The 22,161-nt window shown below is 44.9% G+C and overlaps 1 protein-coding gene and 1 pseudogene across 1 annotated transcript; one reads left to right on the top strand and one right to left on the bottom strand.

The window, feature by feature from the left end:
• LOC121003519 overlaps positions 1-22,161 on the bottom strand; it is an 869,303-nt pseudogene that overhangs the window by 744,764 nt on the left and 102,378 nt on the right.
• Positions 1,162-8,726, top strand: LOC121005746 (gastrula zinc finger protein XlCGF17.1-like; the record flags this gene model as incomplete). Its single annotated transcript, XM_040438515.1, has 4 exons — positions 1,162-1,174; positions 4,333-4,887; positions 4,972-5,219; positions 8,643-8,726. Coding segments are annotated over 4 exons (900 nt in total), but the record flags the coding sequence as incomplete, so codon positions are not given.

Raw genomic sequence — 22,161 nt, 5'->3', positions numbered from 1 at the left:
TCCAGGCCCTGATGCAGCAAAGCAGCCCCAAACCATGATGCCCCCACCACCATACTTCACAGTTTGGATGAGGTTTTGATGTTGCTGTGCTGTGCCTCTTTTTCTCCACACATAGTGTTGTGTGTTTCTTCCAAACAACTCAACTTTGGTTTCATCTGTCCATAGAATATTTTACCAGTACTGCTGTGGAACATCCAGGTGCTCTTGTGAAAACTGTAAATGTGCAGCAATGGTTTTTTTGGACAGCAGTGGCTTCCTCTGTGGTATCCTCCCATGAAATCCATTTGTGTTTAGTGTTTTACGTATTGTAGATTCGCTAACAGGGATGTTAGCATATGCCAGAGACTTTTGTAAGTCTTTAGCTGACACTCTAGGATTCTTCTTCACCTCATTGAGCAGTCTGCGCTGTGCTCTTGCAGTCATCTTTACAGGATGGCCACTCCTAGGGAGAGTAGCAGCATTGCTGAATTTTGTTCAGGAATAAGTAACTTTTCACATGTGTCCGCAGCCTCTACAATGGAAAGAGTCATACGTACCTGCTACCCTCAGCTCTGGTTATGTGTGCCAGCTCCTGTGTGTCCATCTTCCAGTAAATGTTGTTTGCTCCCTCGCTGGCACAGGCATGGTCACCTGCTTTACTGCAGCCAATGACTGGCTTTAGTGGTGATGTGTTTCTTGTAGACAGGTTACCCCTGAATCCAGTCATTGGCTGCAGCAGAGCAGATGATTATGTACATTACTAGGAGGTAAACAAGCCATGGACCGAAAGAACTTTGGCTTACCGGCTTCACAGCCCTGGGACGGCCAGCAAGGGTAACATGTGCACAAACAATGTAATGTTATATACACACAATGTAATGTTAGGGATGGAATATAAGGGCTACTCTGCCTGCATTGCAAACTGGTTGGAATAACGAAGCAATCAGATTGTATTTATACAGGAGACCTGCAGATATTTGGGTCAGATAACTCCTGCTGTCCGGTCATTTTTGGTCGTCTTTTGAGGTAATATAAAACCTTCCACACGACTTCTCCAACCGTCTGATGACTTCTACAATATTTGTTTCACAGCTTGTGAATCCGGGTGAAGATCTGAACAATATTAATCCTACAGAGACATATGTGAGGGGTGATGAGCAAAGTACAGAGGAGATTCCTACAGATAACCGCCCAGGTGAGTAGTGACCACTAAGTAAAGCAGAGAGGTCTCTAAGATTCTGCTTATACAAATAAAAAAAATAGATATATTGTGCAATGTGGGAATAATGATATTGCAATTATTATTATTATTATTATTATTATTATTGATGAGTATATATGAAAGTATAAAGGAACAAAAATAAGTATCACATACGGAGAAACTTGTACACAATAACAATTACTTATAATTACTGATAATAGTAAAGTTACTCCCAAGACCATTTGGTAACTAAACCACAAATTCCTATCCCTCTACAGTACAGTGTAGTTACTATACAGAGGTCTTCTCATGTCTCTCCAGTCCCCGTCTTTGCTCTGGCCCCTCCAGGTCTTCCTCTCCTCTCCCCTCCCCCCTAGAATATGGCTTGGACACATCTTTTTGGTGGTTCCTGTTGGTATTTTCCTGCCCCACTAGCCATGTACCACCTACTAGACAATTGTCGGCCATTCTTTAGATAACTGACAACTACAGTACCTTTGATATGCTAATGGCCCGTTGTCCAGATAGACAGTGCTCGCTCACACTGGCTTTGAGAGGACAAGTATAGGCTCTAATTACCAGGAAGTTGCTGAGAACAGGATACCAATGCAATATATGGCTGACGGTATTTTCCTAAAAATTCTTAAAAATCAGTATTAATCTGTATTTCTTACACGTGCATAAATAAATTCACCTACACGCCTTAACATGCTATCAATAGGGTTATTAACTCCTTAGTGACCACCCATACGCCTTTTTATGGCGGTCACTAAGGGGCCTTAGGCTGGGCCGCTGCTTTCTTACGGCGGCCCAATGTAAACACTGCAGGAAGCGGGGGCCCGGCTCTCCCAGCCCGGACTGGCAGGAGTGCCGATCTGGGCTGTTTAACACTTTACATGCTGCGGGCAATGGCGCCTGCTGCATGTAAAGTGCTGACAGAGAGAGCGGACTCCCTCTGTCTCCCATCGGCACTCCGTAAATGCGATCGTGGGGTGCCAATGTGTGTGTAGGTTGGCTGGGGTCTCGTGTAGGCCCCAGACTAGCCTTGAGTAATTTTCAGCAGGCTGGTCAATGTCAGAATAGCACTGACATTAAAATGCAATGCACTATAGGAATAATGTATTGCATTTTAAAAACCATCAAAAAGCTGTTATAGTCCCCTAAAAATAAAAAATTCCCAAAAAAATTGTAAAGAAAAATCCCCCCAATATGTTTGGTATTGCCACATCCATAATGACCCGGACTAAATAAATATCACATAAATTATCCCCTACAGTGAACGCCATAAAAAAAAAAAATAAATACAGAATTGCTCATTTATTCTTAGTTGCCACAGAAAAAACGTAATAACAAGCGATCAAAGAGCTCTAGTTAATCCAAAATGATACCAATGAAAAATAAAAGACGTCCTGCAAAAATCAAGCCCTCCCACAACTCCATAGAAATAAAAATTAAAAAGTTATAGGTCTTGGGAAGCGGCAATGCAAAAACATTTTTTCTTTAAAAAAAAAAAGGGGGGTTTATTACAAAAAAGTAGTGAAACGTTAAAAACAATGACATGTATTTGGTATCACTGTAATCGTAATGACCCACAGAATAAAGATATGTTATTTATACCAAAAAATTAACGCCATCAAATTTATAACGTAAAAATGCAGTGGCAGTATTGCTGTTTTTCCCATCTCCCTCCTAGAAAGATTTAATAAAAGTTAATCAGAAAGTTATGTGTACCCCAAAATGGCGCCATTAAAAACAACAACTACAAAGAAACAAGCCCTTATAAAGCTATATATACGGAAAAATACAAAACTTATAGCTCTTGAAACGCGGTGATGAAAAGGAAGAAAAACACTTCAGTGGAAGGTCAGTAAGGCCCAAAACAGTCTGCTCACTAAGGGGTTAATGATTGTCGGAGGAATGTTCTGCCACGCTGAATACATTTGGGAAGCAAATCATCAAGATCTGCTGTTTATATCTAAAGGTGTATTTACACCAACAGATTATCTGACAGATTTTATGCGCAATCATTGGTCAGATGGCCGTTGGTATCTGGTGGGACCTTCCATCGCCCTTTTGTATCAGTATAAATGGTGTCAGTGTGCAGTATAATACATCTTTTACATTAAATACCAAGTAATACTGGATCACATATTATTTAACATTCCCTAATTGACTCTTCTGATTGATTCATCAGAATTACACCTGAAATTAATTTCAAGAAATAGTTCATCTGTAGTGATAGAATTTTCATTATCATTGGATGGTGTTTATATATGAATCGCAGGCACTTAATATTAATCCACGAAAAAAAGGAAGATTTTATGGAGCGTGCCATCCAGTTTGTGAGAGTGACAGGACTGTGCTTCCTACTGTCCATTCCACTCTCCTCCCTCACTCCCTCCAAGTCCAGCTGCTGTATCTGTCATCCATTATAGCCCAGGTCTCATTCCCCGGCCTGCACTTTCCCCAGCAGCAGGTGTGATACAGTGATGCCATTGTCCCTGCTGGGCTGAGTAGGAGAGCGCACAGACCTGAGATAATCCCCCGGCCTGTGCGCTCTCATCAGCTCAGCAGGAGAGATGACGTCATCACGTCATGTCTGCTTCTGGGAAGAGCATGATGTGCTCGGTAGTACTTTATTAATTTTATTCATAGTACAGAAGCCCTACTACTATACGGGGGACACTAAGAGGGCATAACTACTGTAGAATGGGACACTAAGGGGGCATAACTATTGTGTGGAGGCACTAAGGGGGCATAACTACTGTTTGGAGACATCAAGGGGGCATTCTCCTGAGGGCACTAAACGGGAATTGTACTTTGAAAGGGACGCTTAGGGGAGATAACTATGGTGTGGGGCACTAAGGGGACATTCCGCTCCTCTTGTCCAGCGCTAGGAAATGTTTTATTTACATGCATTTAAAATGACTGATTGGGTGGAGGTTGCAGGGAAGTTGCTCAAGGTGGGGGCCAACCTGGCCTAGTTATGCCTCTCGGTCTACTATTAAATGGTGATATTTTAGTCAGTTAATTCTTGTATTTTGTGCCATACCTTTCTGTGTTTTTTTTTTTATTCTGAAATGTAATAAAATTTCAATAGAATATTTTGGTATATTATTCATCAATAATAAAATGCATTTTGTTCTTGGCAGATGACTGTACCAGGAACTTAGAGAAACATCTGGTATCTTCAGATTTTGAAGTAGATGATCGTGGTATAATACAAGATATATATGAAGAGCATGCTAATATCCAAGATATATCTTCAACCAATCACAGCAAAAATTTATTTGATCCTTTTAAACTGGTCCGATCTTCTGATTCATCACAGACTGTAACACAGAATAAAAGTCACAGAAAAGATGTTAAACATCATACAGCTCACTTAAGAGGGAAGCCATTTTCATGCTCAGAATGTGGAAAATGTTTTAAGTATAAATCAGCTCTTGATAGACATCATAGAGTTCACACCGGGGAGAAGCCATTTTCATGTTCAGAATGTGGAAAATGTTTTAACAGGAAATCAAATCTTGTTACACATCAGATAATTCACACAGGAGAGAAGCCATTTTCATGCTCAGAATGTAGGAAATGTTTTAGGCATAAATCAGCTGTTATTATACATCAGAGAATTCACACAGGAGAGAAGCCATTTTCATGCTCAGAATGTGGGAAATGTTTTAACAATAAATCACATCTTGTTGTACATCAGATAATTCACAGAGGAGAGAAGCCATTTTCATGCTCAGAATGTGGAAAATGTTTTAAGTATAAACAAGATCTTGTTGTACATCAGAGAGTTCACACAGGAGAGAAACCATTTTCATGCTCAGAATGTGGGAAATGTTTTAAGCATAAAGCAGCTCTCATTATACATCAGAGAATTCACACAGGAGAGAAGCCATTTTCATGCTCAGAATGTGGAAAATGTTTTAACAGTAAATCACATCTTGTTGTACATCAGATAATTCACACAGGAGAGAAGCCATTTTTATGCTCAGAATGTGGGAAATGTTTTAAGTATAAACAAGATCTTGTTGTACATCAGAGAAATCACACAGGAGAGAAACCATTTTCATGCTCAGAATGTGGGAAATGTTTTAACCAGAAATCAGCTCTTGTTACACATCAAAAAAATCACAGAGAAAAACTATCTCCATGCTTAACCCTTTAGTGACCACCCTTATGTGTTTTCATGGTAGTCAGTGTCGCTAACTGACTTTATTCCGTCAGACACTCCTTTTTACAGGGAGATAAAACAGAACCTTGCTTTAAGTTACCAGAGGTGGCCGAGGTCTTGGAATGATGATTGGGACCTCTGTGAGAGCTCCCCAAACACGTGTTGTCTCCTGTATTGAATGAATACCAGTCATCAAAGGACAGATCCAGTTAAAGTGAAAGTTTATACTGTGTATGTGTGTGTGTGTGTGTGTGTGTGTGTGTGTGTATATATATATATATATATATATATATCCCCCCTCTAAACAAAAATGTTTCGTGACAGGAAATAAAATAAAAAACTATAGGGCCTGATATAAAATGATAACTATCTAACTATTCTAGCCCAGGTCTGTTCTACCTTTTATAGGTATTTTTAACATTAAAAACATCAAATATGAGCTGGTCAAGAAACCGTCAGCTCTTACTGGGTTTTATCAGTAATGTGCAAGTTCTCCCAACAAGTGACCCAGGCTAAGATTGCCTCATTACATAGAAGCCATTACTCGCCCTTCTAAAGGAATACCATCTTAATCTGCACGCCCTGACCAAAATGCACCTGTAGATAAATCCAACAAGTGTGGTCCCCGTCACCCCTGTATTTGTAGAAGTCATGTGGTTCACTCATCTCACATGAATTTACCAGAGGGTGAATCCTTGGTTATTTTCTTCTTTGTATGTCCCACCAGCTTTGGATTGTTTAAGTTTTATAATTGAAGACTTGATATAAAATATTTTTATTGGATATATAGAATTTTGGATCATTTTGTTTCCTATGTTTATTCTCATTCCTATTATTGTATGGTGATACGGAGATGATATGTTTTACCTGGAGGATCTCTAATATTCAGGCTGTTCCATGAGCTCCATGGGCGCAGTTACAGTTTTGTTTGGGTTTTTAATCGGATCTTACAGGATACCTCGGATGGAGAGAGGGGGATAATAATCCTTTCCTGTTTCTATGGATGGTTATGGATGCTGCCCCTTAAAGGTGTATTCCCATCACCCACTTTAGCATTATCTTCAACTGCCTTTCTGCTCCTGCTTGCCCTACTGTGCTTGTTATGTGGGCAGAGCTATGTTATCACATGATGATATGCAGAGCCCTGGATGTGTGTTCCTGATGCTGCCATATAGTAAAGTGAGCAGGGACTAAACAGGGAGAAACTGAGTGAGGTGCTGAGTATATATAGTATATAGACAGTAGTCATACCTTACACTTCTGAAGCACAGGGGATCTTTCACATCCATATAACACTACACTGTCTGAGCTCTCATTCTCCCCAGATCATCCTTTGCCTGCTGCCTAACACTGCTTGCTCACGTCCAGGTACATGGCCCAGCAGCTGTACATATATCACTAGTATGTCAGCTGCCTGGTGAGCACTGAAGTAGAAACCCAGTGCGGAGAGCTGGATGTCAAAGGCTCCCTTCCCCCTGCTATTGCCCTTGTATAAGCTTCCCTTCCACTGCTCTGTGCACACTGAAATCTGTTTACATACAGATAAGGGTCCATTCACATGTCCGTATGAATGGGTCCAGATCCATTCCGGAATTATGTGAAACGGGGGCGGACCCATTCAATTTTCAACACACAGCGTGCTGTCCGCATTTCCGGTCCGCGGCTCCAAAAAAAATAGAACATGCCTTATTCTTGTCCGCAATAGCAGACAAGAATAGGCATTTTTATTGGGGTGCCGGCAGTGTTTTGTGGATCCGCAATTTGTAGATCCGCAAAACACCTATGGATGTCTGATGGACCCTAACAGTGTAATAACATCAAAGCACACTGACAGCCCTGACAAGGGCTCCACTGTTCTTATTTCTTTTACCTAACTGCCAAGCAGAGCTCAAAAACTGCTGCTGAACATGTCCCAGTGCCGTCCTACTGAAGTAGATGCAGAGAGGTGGCTGGGAGCTACTGCACATGATCCTACCAGGCACGCTCCTGAGAATATAGCCAGGTTTATCACTGAAGCGCAAGCCCGGCCATCACTGCAGGATGGCACAGGTGGCCATATCCCATGGAAACCAATTATAAACAAGCCAGGGAACAACGGAGGAAAATAAGGAACATGGCGCAAAAAAGAAAACTATGGGTATTTGCATTTTTCATCAACTTTACATAAGGGACAGTGTGAGATATGATTGTTAAGATGGGAATACCCCTTTAATATATTCTGTCGGTGATTGCTTGTTTTGTGCACATAGTGGTTTCTACCTTGCCAGGCAGGGCCGTTGTGGTGCAGAAGCTTTACTCGTCACATTTGGATGCCCCAGTTACAGTGATGTGTAAATGTCACACATGCCAAAATATATTTTAAAAGTGTCAAAATATATAATAGAGCCGCTGAAGCAGATGGCAGCGTGAGTCGGTAGCTCCTCTGCTCCCAAGCGCTAAAACCCACTATTTAGCGTGCGACAGGACTCCAAAATGGTGAAATACAGGCGAGATAGGGGTCTGGACCCGACTGAATCCCCAAAACACCTGAAAAAACCAGCGGGTTATGCAAAGATTTATCACCAAGAGAGACAATCAGCAGCCCGGAGCTGGTTCCAAGATGGCGACGGGTCTGCATAAAGTGCCACAAGACACAGACAACAGCCAGGACGCAGGCGGAGAGGAGCTGGGGAGCACAAACATCTCCAGATCCTTCTTGACCAGAGACTTAGAACAACCTCTCAAGCCTGTCCTGGCAGAACTGTCAGTTATTAAATCCAGAGCTCTCCCACATGGGCAACAGTGTGGAGACACTAGAATCCACTTCTGCGGATTGTATGATGCATTCAGCTGCAATGGCTGACCGACTAGCGACGCACACGGAGGAAATAAACAGAGCCCTCACTATGATAGAGGACCAGGAGAATAGGCGGCGAAACATCCGAATAAAGGGACTTCCCGAAAGTTGGGCCGCAGAAGCACTCCATAAAGTTGCAATGGAAATATTTGCAAACCTCCTAGGCCAGGAGAGAGCTCAATCAATAATAGAGCGTATACACAGGGCACTGAGGCCGGTGCCAAAGCCCTCAGAAAGACCGAGTCACGTGGTCTGCGCCATCCAGATCACAGGCTGTACGAGAACAACATCCTACCTGACTTTCCAGAAGACCGGCTCGCAGAGTTGTTGAGATCAGATGGGGCTGATGGAAAGTCTGTGATTGCATGCGGGTGGGAATTAGGGTGAACTGGGGTTTGCAGGCCATGACTGACTGTGTGATCTGTCAGCATACCTTGTTGTACTAGGTGGTCCTGGACCCCAGTCACGCCGTCGCCCTTGGGGCTATTGAAACTCCGCCGTGTGAGCTAGAAGTCCGCGACAATAGTTAATCGTGGCACTCGGGTCTCATGGCCTATGTTTTTTAGGTTCTCTGTTTTAAGGTCATGATATTGGATCTTTGCTGCATGCTTTATTTCTCATGTATACCTAAGTCATTATAGCCTCAGTCCTACTAACTGGAACAAAAAAATGTGAAACGCGCTGGTTGGTGTGTGCCTCAAATGTGTTTTCTTGCTGCGGATCCGTGTTGGGTGCCTTCGGATTAATAGCCCTTCAAACGACCAAGTAGGGATCTCCTATGACAACCGGAGGCACCCGGCGAGGACTCTCTAGAAGATATAGCTCCCTAATAGGTCATGTTGTCATGTTAGACCTCCATGTTATGTCCGGTTTGCAAGTTCACTTCCTGTTTTATTTTTGTTATGGAGTGGGTGGAGGTGCAGGGATCTTATGCTAGGCAATTCTATAAAACCTTCACCCCTGATCACATTTGCCCTCTCCTCTGAACACTATACAAGATTTAGCGATTAATACATCTGATCACGGTGGGGTGAGCAGCCTGTGGATATTCCCAGGGCTGTCTAGTTAAGACAACGTAGAGGGGGACCAGTGTTTCGTCTAAGCTCTCCTACTTCTGCAGTAAACTAAAGAGAGACTTCCTGCTCTCTTTCCCTAAACCATAAGCCTTTCCCCCTCTTGGTCCTACCCCCTGTCCAATCCCCATCCCACCACCCTCCTAATCTTGTATCCCTTAGCTTCATTATTTACCACTTAATTCTTCATCCGGGTGCTCAACCAAACCCCCCTAAAAACCCAGATTCTATCGTGTGTGGGTACTCAGTCTAAGCTTGAATGGCTGACATTTCGATTACTACCTTAAATGTTAAAGGTATGAATTCCCCCAACAAACGGGGTCAACTCGCTATCTTGTTACGTAACCTTAAATCGCAGATAATTTTCCTACAGGAAACACATTTTAAACCAGGGAAAATCCCGAATGTCCCTTTATATCCTTTAAAGAGATGGTATCACAGCTGCCACCCCTCATCTGCTTCCAAAGGGGTGTCCATAGGTTTTCACCACTTGGTACCCTTTAATCTACATCAATAGCTTGGGGACGTGGAAGGCAGACTCCTGCTTCTCAAAGGAGAAATAGCCTCCCAACAAAATCACCCTAGCCAATTTTTATGCCCCTAATACCTCCACAGCCTCCTGGCTATTCAAAGCCCCAGACACTCTGAAGGCATTTGCGGAGGGCCCAGTGATATTGGGTACAGATCTTAACCTAGTCCTTGGTCCCCTAGCAGACTCTTCAACAGGCAGATCTCATATCTCACAAAGACATCTAGGTAAACTTCATATTAAACTGCAAGCCTTGAATCTCATTGATGTCTGGCGTCACCTTAAAGAGGCCCTTTCACTAGAATAAAAAATCTAAACTAAGCATACAGACATGGAGAGCGGCGCCCAGGGATCTCCCTGCACTTACTGTTATACCTGGGCGCCGTTCCGTTCTCCCGGTATAACCTCCGGTATCTTCATATGTTAGGCTCCACCCAGTGGAACCTGCCGTCGTCTCTTTCTCCCATGCTGTAGCGCTGGCCAATCGCAGCGCTCAGCTCATAGCCTGAGAGGGTTTTTTTTCTCTCAGGCTATGAGCTGAGCGCTGCGATTGGCCAGCGCTACTGCCTGGAAGAAGGAGACGCCGGCAGGTTCCACTGGGTGGAGCCTAACATATGAAGATACCGGAGGCTATACCGGGAGAACGGAGCGGCGCCAGGTATAACAGTAAGTGCAGGGAGATCCCTGGGCGCCGCTCTCCATGTCTGTATACTTAGTTTAGATTTTCTATTCTAGTGAAAGGTCCTCTTTAATCCCACTACAAGGGATTACTCCTTCTATTCCATTCCCCACACCTCCTATCAAAGGCTGGATTATGTCTTGCTCTCTGCTCCCCTTCTCCAAACTTGTAAGAGGGCTAAAATTGGTTCCATAACGATCTTGGACCACGCCCCCTGTACAGTCTCTCTGACCCTGGCCTCCCTTACACGCGAAAATTGGACATAGAGATTGAACGAGTCCCTGCTACATAATCTTAGTCATTGTGAGGGAATCAGAGAGGTTATTTCCTACTACTTCGCTATTAATACTATGACAGACTGCAAATATCCCATTGTATGGGAAGCGCAAAAAGCAGTTGTCACGGTCTTATTGATGTTGGACCGTGACGCGGTTGCCGTGCAGACTGGTTGCCAGGGGCAACGTGTAGTTTGCGGTTTGCATATGCACTTACCCTTTAAGGTGTGCCTCCCTGCTGTTTGGTGAGCATGGGGTTAATCTTCTTGCTAGTGGGGATTAAGGTGTTACCTGGGTGTGGCCGCAAGCTTGATATAATCCTGTGGCTTTCTGGCTGGGGGCAGTTGTACTACAGTCTTGCTTGGTGTTGGAGCTTTGCTCCTTGCCTGGGTGTTTCTGCGCAGTCCTTGAGGGCCACCTTATGGAACATAAATTGTCCTCCCTTGTGTACCCTCCATGTACCTTTACCCTCACTTGTTGTATGTGTGGTGTGGGTTTATGTTCTGGGTGTGTGTAGCGTTTTGTTGGTTGTTACATGTCTGGGCTCTTGTTGGTGTTAATCCCTGCATGTATGCTATACGTCACCCGGTATGTTGATTCTTCCGGAAGGGGGTTGGTTTCCCGGAGGGGTGAACCATTTGCCAGGTGGTGCACTTGCTGGAGTGCTGGTTCCCATGTGTCAGTACGTACTGCACCTGTATGGAGTTTGGATTGCTGTGCGTCTGTTTGGGTTCCAGTTAACTTCTGGTGTGTTCTTTGTTGGTGTCTTCCAGCAGCTGCGGTAGGTAAGTGACCAGGTTTACTGTTGTTTTGGTGCAGTTGTTTCTGGCCACTGGTTATTTGCCTGTCATTCCACTGGGGGTGCTTTCCCTTTGTTGCTAGGCCTGTAGAGACTCTGGTTCATCCGTGTCTTGGATGAACCTGGTTGTCTCTTTTCCCTGTCTCCTAACCTCAGGGATTTTAGGGCTCTGAGGTTCCAGCGTATGGGCCCTCCTACCTTAAGGGTCGGCTCATACAGTTAGGATAACAGGGCCAGATTTAGGGAAGCTTTAGGAGGTGACCAGCTCCCTTTTCTTGGCAGCCTGGCCTAGCTCCTACACCCTCATCCCTTTTACATTGTACGATGGGGGGTTTCCCCCACTCCCCACCGTAACAGCAGTGGTGAGGGGGAGCTTCATTGCACTAGACGCTAAAGTGAAAAGGGAGAAACAAAAAGCCATTGATTCCCTACTGGCAAAAATAGCAACAATGGAAAGACTTCATAAAAGATCCGCTTCTCTGAGAGTGCGGGACGACCTAACATCCCTGAGATCGGAGCTGAAAAAGCTTCTCTCCCAGAATGCAGCAAAACATCTTCTCTATTTCCAGCATAAAATCTACGCCCACAGGAATAAAGGTTCTAAGATGATGACTTCATTGCTGAAAAAAGCTAAACAAACATCCTTTATACCTAATATTAGGGTCAAAAATGGTTCTCTTAAATCATATACCCCATCAATTGCTAAAGCTTTACAGGAATATTATTCTGAGCTATACAATTTAAATAGGGCAGGAGGGAGCTCGGGACTTGGCAACAGAACTGACCTGACGCCTGTTTCTGGAGTCACTGAACCTTCCCCCGCTCTCAACAGAGATGGGACATTATCTGACTAGACCAATAACACAGGAAGAAGTTCAATCTACCATTCTTAGTTTTGCACCAGGGAAGAGCCCGGGTCCAGATGGGTACCCGTTAATATACTATAAAAAATTCCAAGCAGAATTATTACCCCACCTCAAGGCGGTATGTAACAAACTGATGCAAGGCGACACTTTTCCTAGACAAACGCTTGAATCATGTGTCATACTTATTCCTAAGAAGGGGAAGGATGCTCTGAGCTCCGGCAGCTATAGGCCAATCTCAATACTGAATATTGACTTTGGCCAAAAATTCTGTCCCAGCGGTTAAGCACTGTACTGCCGTCACTCATAGGGTGTGAACAATCCGGCTTTGTAAAAGGAAGGGAGGGGAGAGACAACGCACATAGAGTCTTCCATTCCATACATATGGCCCACACCAGGAACATCCCCTTGGTGCTTCTAAGTGTCGATGCTGAAAAAGCATTCGACAGGGTGAACTGGGCTTTTATGAGATCTACACTCTGCAAATTTAACATCCCTGAAGCATTCATTCAAGCAGTTTTCTCGCTATATGACAAGCCTCATGCCAATTTACGTGTAAATGGGTCATTATCGCCCACTTTTGAGATAACCAATGGCACGAGACAGGGTTTCCCCCTTTCCCCACCCTCTTTATCTTGGTGGCAGAGACATTAATCCAATCCACTCGCCAGGACCCAATGATTCAAGGGATCCATTATGGAGAACGAGATCTTAAGTAGACAGCGTTTGCTGATGATCTTTTGTTTCTGATCACCAATCCTGAAGAGGGAATGCTAGCTTTCCACAACGAGCTTGAGGCCTTCGTGTCATGGTTGGTAGGATACAAGCTACAATAAACACACAGAAAAACTCAAAACAAGCGTCTAGGCCAGAAGCTGGGGATAAACGTCACCTCCTGACAATTCCCTACCAGCTCTCCCTGGACTTCTGTGCCCACGTTAAGACCCTAAAGGTGAGAATCAACATGCCCCCGTGCTTAAGGCTGAAGATTCCCTAAAGTCCCTGAGATGGTGGAAAGGGGGAAAGAGGCAGCCTGCTTCCTCAGGTCCTGGAGGAGGCAGGTGTCTCGCTAACAGCCTAGACAGAACACAAAAAGGAAACCAAAACCAACTTATCTTGTAGAAGAGCAGAAACAGAAAATCCACCTTTCCACAGAGCAAGACAGAAGCTATAACCTGCACAGGACACTGGGAAGTGGCGTCATTTAAACTCACACAAACAACCCCACCCAGTGCACCTGAAGGGAGGCGGCTACAGCTCAACTCCAAAACAAACAAAAAACTACACACGTGCTGCTAACCTGCCAGACCTCCGCACATAACCTGAGCAGGGCATGACAGTACCCCCCCCCCCCCTTCTACGGATGACCTCCGGACACCCCACCCAACTTTATCCGTGTGGGCCCTGAGAAAGGCCCTCACCAGTCGGCTGACACTAACATCCACAGCCGGAACCCACATCCTCTTCTCTCCTCGGGGCCGTGTCCCCTCCAGTGTACCAGGTACTGAAGGGAACTCCGAAGAACACGTGAGTCGAGAACCCTAGAGATCTCGAACTCTAAATTGCCATCAACCAGAACAGGGGGAGGAGGCAATGGCGATGGTTCCACCGGTTTCACATATTTCTTCAGTAAAGACCTGTGGAACACATCATGGATGCTCCAGATCTGCGGAAGATCTAGACGAAACGCCACTGTATTGACAACCGCAGATATTTTGTATGGTCCAATAAATCTTGGACCCAGTTTCCAAGATGGTACTCTCAGTTTAATATTTTTAGTAGATAACCACACCAGATCACCCACACACAGGTCCGGACCAGTAACCCTTCCCCTGTCAGCCATTTGCTTTTACCTCTCGCCCATCTTCTCCAAATTAACTTGGATCCTCCGCCAGATAGAAGACAAGGTAGAAGAAAATCTCTCCTCTGGCATCCCAGAGGAACCAGTCCCAGAAAAGGTACCAAACTGAGGATGAAAACCGTATGCGCCAAAAAATGGTGACTTACCCGTGGACTCCTGCCTACGGTTATTCAAAGCAAACTCTGCTAGAGATAAGAATGAGGACCAGTCCTCCTGGTTCTTAGCCACAAAACACCTCAAGTAGGTCTCCAGGTTTTGGTTAGTACGCTCTGTCTGCCCATTCAACTGCGGATGAAAAGCCGAAGAGAACAAAAGTTGAACACCAAGACGAGAGCAGAACGCCATCCAAAACCTGGAAACAAACTGCGTGCCCCTATCAGAAACCACATCCGAGGGAATACCATGTAATTTCACAAAGTTATCAACAAAAACTTGAGCAAGAGTCTTAGCATTGGGCAGACTAGCTAACGATACAAAGTGAGCCATTTTACTAAAACTGTCCACAACCACCAAAATCACAGTTTTCCCAGAGGAACTCGGCAGATCAGTAATAAAATCCATAGACAAGTGTGTCCAAGGACGAGATGGAATAAACAAAGGAAGAAGTGAACCAGAAGGTCGAGTGTGAGCAACCTTTGACCGTGCACAGGTTTCACAAGCTGCTACGTAATCCTCAACACTCTTACGTAACCCGGGCCACCAAAACCTCCGAGAAATAAGATCAAAGGTGGACTTGCCACCCGGATGTCCAGCCAGGACAGTATCGTGATGTTCCTTGAATACCTTGTATCGCAGTCCAGCAGGAACAAATAACCTCCCTGGGGGACAAGAATCAGGAGCCCCCTCCTGGGCTCCCAACACCTCCATCTCCAACTCGGGGTACAGAGCGGAGAGCACCACCCCATCAGCCAAAATCGGAAAAGGATCCTACGAATCACTTCCCCCAGGAAAACTACGAGACAATGCATCTGCCTTGACGTTTTTAATCCCCGGGCGAAAAGTAACCACAAAATTGAACCTAGTAAAGAACAGTGACCATCTAGGATTCGAATGCTTGGCGGATTGCAGGTAAGCCAAATTCTTATGATCAGTATATACCGTAACGGGATGAGACACCCCCTCCAACCAGTGGCGCCATTCCTCAAAGGCCAATTTGATGGCCAGCAATTCCCTATCTTCTACATCATAATTCCTCTCGGCAACCGAGAGCTTCTTGGAAAAAAAAGCACACGGACGCCATTTGCCAGGAGATGAACCCTGCGACAACACTGCTCCAACCCCCACCTCGGCTGCATCCACCTCCACCACGAATGGCTGAGACACATCGGGCTGCATAAGAATGGGAACAGACGCAAAACATTCCTTAATAGCCGAAAAGGCCCGCAATGCCTCATCCAACCAGACAGAGAAGTCGACGCCTTTCCTAGTCATATCGGTCAATGTTTTTACAATGATAGAGTAGTTAAAGATAAATTTTCTATAATGATTGGTAAACCCCAAAAACCGCATCAAAGCTTTCTGATTCTCCGGTCGGTCCCATTCCAGAACCGCCCGGACCTTTTCGAGGTCCATACGAAAACCAGAGTCAGAAAGCAGATATCCCAGAAACTGAAGCTCCTGAACAGAAAACGCACATTTCTTCAATTTAGCATATAATTTATTCTACCGAAGGATTGACAAAACCTGTCTCACATGATCCTGATGGGTCTTCAGATCAGGAGAGTAAATTAGTATGTCATCCAAGTAAATTACAATGAACCTTCCCACCAAATGATGGAAAATGTCATTGACAAATCGGTGAAACACAGCTGGAGCTTTAGTTAACCCAAAAGGCATAACCAGATTCTCGAAATGACCCTCGTGAGTGTTGAAGGCAGTTTTCCACTCACCCCCCTCCTTGATTCTGATCAGATTGTAGGCTCCTCTTAAATCTAACTTGGAGAACACCTTGTCTCCAACAATTTGATTAAAAAGGTCAGAAATCAAAGGAAGGGGATACGGATCACGGACCGTAATGCGGTTCAATTCCCGGAAATCCAAACAAGGTCTAAGCGAACTATTCTTTTTCTTTACAAAGAATAAACCAACTGCGACCGGAGACTTAGATGGCCTAATATGACCCTTTGCCAAACTCTCGGCAATATACTTCCGCATGACCTCTTTCAGGTTGAGAAAGATTGTATAGCCGAGACTTTGGCAACTTAGCCCCTGGGATGAGATTAAACAAAAAATCATATTCACGATGGGGAGGCAACTCCTGAGCCCCACCCTCCGAAAAGACATCCGCAAAATCTGAGAGATACTGAGGTAGAACCGTAGCAGACACCCCTGAGATAGATGCACTAAGACAATTGTTCAAACAAAATTCACTCCAACCAATGAGCTGCCTTGCCTGCCAATCTATAGTAGGGTTATATTTTATCAACCACGGTAAACCTAAGACCATAGGAGCGGGCAGGTCCTTCATGACAAAACAAGAAATGATCTCAACATGCGTATCACCCACCCTTAAATGAATACAAAGAGCAATATGAGCGAGACTCCTTTGAGAAAGAGAGGAAGAATCAATTGCGAAAACCGGAATCTCTCTTTCTAAAGTGCAAGTACTTAAGCCCAGATTCTGAAGAAAAAGAAAATCAATAAGGTTTACCCCAGCACCACAGTCAATGAATACTGTCTAGCGCCACCATAGCTGGAAGGAGAAAACGAGTATTGCAGAGAGATTACATACCTGCTTGTTCCGACACTACCAAGAGTCAGGGATGTTTTTTTTTTTTTCTTTATGTAAACCTCTTTGTGGTTCTTTATCATCAACTTGCGGTTTAACAAAAGGATAAGCATAAACAAAATGACCACTTTCTCCACAGTAATAACATAGCTTATGGAACCTCCTAAAGTTCCTATTACCAGAACGGAAAGACACCTGACCCAGCTGCATGGGTTCCTCCCCTACCCCAGAATTACATGTCATATTACCCTGGGGAACTGGTGATACGAAACCACTCACAGAAGGGATCCCTCGTGCGGAAGGAACCTTACACCTCTCTCTAATGCGTCTATCTAACCGTACTGCTAAAGACATAGCATTCTCCAACGTGTCCGGATACTCATGAAAATCGAGGGCATCTTTCAATCTCTCAGACAACCCCTGACAAAACTGACTACGTAGCGCGGGGTCATTCCACTCAGACTCCGAAGCCCATCTCCTAAACTCAACGCAGTACGCCTCAGCAGTATGTTCACCTTGTAATAAATTACACAACTTAGATTCCGCCATTGAGACCCGATCTGGGTCATCATAAATTAATCCCAAGGCTTTAAAAAATTCATCCACCGACCGGAGGGCCAGAGAACCGGTTGGCAGAGAAAAGGCCCAGGACTGCGCGTCCCCTTTAAAGTGAACCTTTCACCTGGATTTCACTTAATAAACTATCAAAAGTACCTTATAGATCATCCTCATCGTGTTAGCACACGGTCTTGTCCCGCTCAGTCGCTGGGACCGCGCTTGTACAGGCGGCGCATGCGCCGTCGGACTCAAGCGCGATCCTATAACTGAATCGCGCGTGAGGAAGAGAAGACAGGCAGGCATCGGGGACAGCGCATGAGCGATTCAGTTACAGGATCGCGCTTGAGTCCGACGGCGCATGCGCCGCCTGTACAAGCGCGGTCCCGGCGACTGAGCCGGGTGTCAATTAGACTGCATAGAGGCGGGGTTAGGGCAGGGGAGTTACAGCCTGGAGTGAGGGAAGGGCTACCCCCTTGACTTCTACCGTGACTTGTGGAGCTGGAGAGGAGTACTTTATAAAGCTATTTTTCCATGCATATACATGACAGAAAAGCGGGACAAGACCGTGTGCTAACACAATGAGGATGATCTATAAGGTACTTTTGATAGTTTATTAAGTGAAATCCAGGTGAAAGGTTCGCTTTAAGCAAGGATATGATTATCCCTACACTCTGACTCTCATCAATAGATGAAGACGGTCTCAGCTGAAAATACAGCTTGCATGATTCTCTAAAGCGGATAAAGTCATCCACACCCCCTGAAAATCTATCAGGGAGAGCGACTCTAGGCTCCCCATAAATTTGACTTCCTCCTATAGCACCTGATGCCAGAGCATTCTGACACCATGTGACAGAATTACGCAGATCAGCAACCTCTAGGGATAATCCCTGCATGCGATCAACTAACGCTTAAATTGACTCCATCTCAAAGCAGCTGAGAAATGGCAGTCTAGGTATTGGCGGGTTATAATGTCACGGTGGGTAGGATACAAGATACAATAAACACACAGAAAAACTCAAAACAAGCGTCTAGGCCAGAAGCTGGGGATAAAGGTCACCTCCTGACAATTCCCTACCAGCTCTCCCTGGACTTCTGTGCCCACGTTAAGACCCTAAAGGTGGGAATCAACGTTCCCCCGTGCCTAAGGCTGAAGATTCCCTAAAGTCCCTGAGATGGTGGAAAGGGGGAAAGAGGCAGCCTGCTTCCTCAGGTCCTGGAGGAGGCAGGTGTCTCGCTAACACAAACGTGTCTTGCTAACGTCAGAACACAAAAAGGAAACCAAAACCAACTTATCTTGTAGCAGAGCAGAAACAGCAAATCCACCTTTTCACAGAGCAAGATAGAAGCTATAACCCGCACAGGACACTGGGAAGGGGTGGAATTTAAACTCACACAAACGACCCCACCCAGTGCACCTGAAGGGAGGCGGATACAGCTCAACTCCAAACCCAAAACAAACAAAAAACTACACACGTGCTGCTAACCTGGCAGACCTCTGCACATAACCTGAGCAGGGCACGACACTTCGGTACCATGTCTGACTTTAAGGTTAATACCACTAAATCTGAACTGCTAAACTAAACTGTTACACTATCTAGGGAGGGTCTAACGAAACTAAAGGCTTCCTCCCCCTTTCCGTTATCAAGAGGCCCGCTGACATACTTGGGTATCCAGATACCAAGTTACCTTTGGGACATGTATAAGGTGAATTATATCCCCTTGTTGGAGAAAGTTAGAGAACTCCTGAGGAAGTATGATATCCCCCTCCTATCATGGATGGGGTCGGAAAAATGTATTAAAAGCATATGTCTTTCCCACAATCCTTTATACACTTCAGATGGTCCCAATTTTGCTTCCTAATACTGTCTTCTCAGAAATTAAACGGGCCTTCTCGAGATTCTTGTGGAGCAAAAAGATCCCCAGACTACCCCACCACTTGCTCATTAGAAGTAGAGAGGGGAGGTCTAGGATTACCTGACACCCGTTTGTATTATTAAGCAGAGTAACTAAATACATGGCTTGAACTAGCAGCCTTGAGGAGGCAACAGGATGTTGCCAAATTAGCGGCATTCTCGGAGGGTCCCTCATTCCTCCAACGCTTGTGGCTCCCCCGGAGCCCTTCACAGACTACAGGAACAAGTGACCCACTTTTGCGGGCCCTGTGGGAAACAGGGGCAAAGATCCACACTGATCTATTTCAAAACCCTTCCCCTGTGCTCCCAGCTACTCTCCTCCCGGTCCTCATGGGATCTCCACCAGATACCTATCAAGAACTCTGGGATTGTTTCTCAGAGACTTCTTTAGAGTTTTTTCATAATCACCAATTCCCATCTCAGAAAGCTCTTCCTCCGCGCCTTAGACACCCGGCCTTATTGGCTCTATGTCGGGCACACTTTACCTCGATCTGCCAAAGCGCTTTTAAAAAATACGTAGTGGGGACTTCGTTGTCCCCCTTTAAAAAAATAATTACTTCTCCAATCCTAAAGCATAGGAAAATTTCTGCTATTTATACACTTCTGAGGAGCCAAGTTGAGACAGACAGACCCTGCTTCTTGACGGAGTGGGAGAGAGAGCTGGACATATCGCTGTCAGATGGTGAGGTGAAGAGTATACTACCCGCCTCCCATGGCTTTTCATCATGTATATGCATGCAGGAAAGTCACTATAAACTATTATCCCGCTGTACAAAACCCCGGAGTTCCTGCACAACAGGGGATTGCTGTCATCTCCAAGCTGCTGGAGGTGTGGGGTTGGAGTGAGCTCATTGTCACATATATGGTGGGACTGCCCGGAGATTCGTCCCTTTTGGAATGAGATTCAAGGCTTCATACGCAAAGTCCCTAGTCGGGAGATCAAGATTTCCCTAGATATGATAGGTTTTAGCAAGACCCAACAAAACATTCAAACCCTCTAAAAGAGATTTAATCACGCAGCTACTCGCAACTGCTAGATCATCGATCGTACTACACTGGCTAGACAAGAATCCTCCTGCAATACAGGAATGGGTTAAGAAAGTAGATCTGATTTGTCAATACGAAGAACTATCCAGTTGGATTTCCAGAGCACATGATCAATTTGTAGAAGTATAGCAACTGTGGAAGAACAGAGCCAACGTTTTGTAACTCGTGGTGCCTTCCCCGTATTGCTCTCTAATGCTTTGATCACTCTAGGTACAAGACATCTACCTACTAAGTCACTAATTTATACCCCCCTTCCCCCTCCCCCCCCCCCACCTACCCCTCCCTTTTTTTCTCTTCTCTTTATTTATCACCCACATGTCACTTTAAGGGATAGAGCTTATTACTCATACATTGTTACTCACTTGCGTAGAGACCGCTTTATCTTATGCATCGTTACAAAGTTGAAATGTTTGTATCGTCAAAATTAGGTTTTGTCAACAGATAAGGCCTCTTTCACACTTGCGTTGTTGGGATCCGGCATGCACTTCCGTTGCCGGAGGTGCCTGCCGGATCCGTAACAACGCAAGTGTACTGAAAGCATTTGAAGACGGAACCGTCTTCCAAATGCTTTCAGTGTTACTATGGCACCCAGGACGCTATTAAAGTCCTGGTTGCCATAGTAGTAGCGGGGAGCGGGGGAGCGGTATACTTACAGTCCGTGCGGCTCCCCGGGCGCTCCAGAATGACGTCAGAGCGCCCCATGCGCATGGATGACGTGATCCATGTGATCACGTGATCCATGCGCTTGGGGCGCCCTGACGTCACTCTGGAGCGCCCGGGGAGCCGCACGGACGGTAAGTATGCTGCTCCCCTGCTCCCCGCTACACTTACCATGGCTGTCAGGACTTTAGCGTCCCGGTAGCCATGGTAACTATTCAGAAAAAGCTAAACGTCGGGTCCGGCAATGCGCCGAAACGACGTTTAGCTTAAGGCCGGATCCGGATCAATGCCTTTCAATGGGCATTGATCCCGGATCCGGCCTTGCGGCAAGTCTTCAGGATTTTTGGCCGGAGCAAAAAGCGCAGCATGCTGCGGTATTTTCTCCGGCCAAAAAACGTTCCGTACCGGAACTGAAGACATCCTGATGCATCCTGAACGGATTACTCTCCATTCAGAATGCATTAGGATAATCCTGATCAGTATTCTTCCGGCATAGAGTCCCGACGACGGAACTCTATGCCGGAAGACAATAACGCAAGTGTGAAAGAGCCCTAACACTGTAAGTAAGCCTCTGTAATGGTACCTTCTTATGCTGTTTTATTGCACTTTGTGTAAACTTGAAAATAAAGAATTTACAAAAAAATATAGATAATAAAATACAAGTGAGAATAAAATAGAAAAGAATGTCTGCATAGTTTCTCTTTTCACATGAAACAAAAAAATAATAATATATATCAATATGACCAAAACAGGGAACCAATTTTACTATTTATTTTGGTGTCAATCTGCATATTTTAAGAATAAGGAGCTTCACCTCAATTAAAAAGAAAATAAATCTCTGAAAAACGTATTAATAAAATGCCCCATGCGTCATGTAAAAAAGAATTAGGTAGGCAGCACAATAAATAAAATTAAAGGGATTGTCCGGGGTCAGAGCTGAATTCGGACATATCCACTTTTTCACCCAGACAGCCCCTCTG

Source organism: Bufo bufo, chromosome 6 (assembly GCF_905171765.1).
Source record: "Bufo bufo chromosome 6, aBufBuf1.1, whole genome shotgun sequence".
NCBI lineage: Eukaryota > Metazoa > Chordata > Amphibia > Anura > Bufonidae > Bufo > Bufo bufo.
The sequence above is the reverse complement of the archived record's forward strand: the minus strand, read 5'-3'. Positions and strand labels throughout refer to the sequence as shown.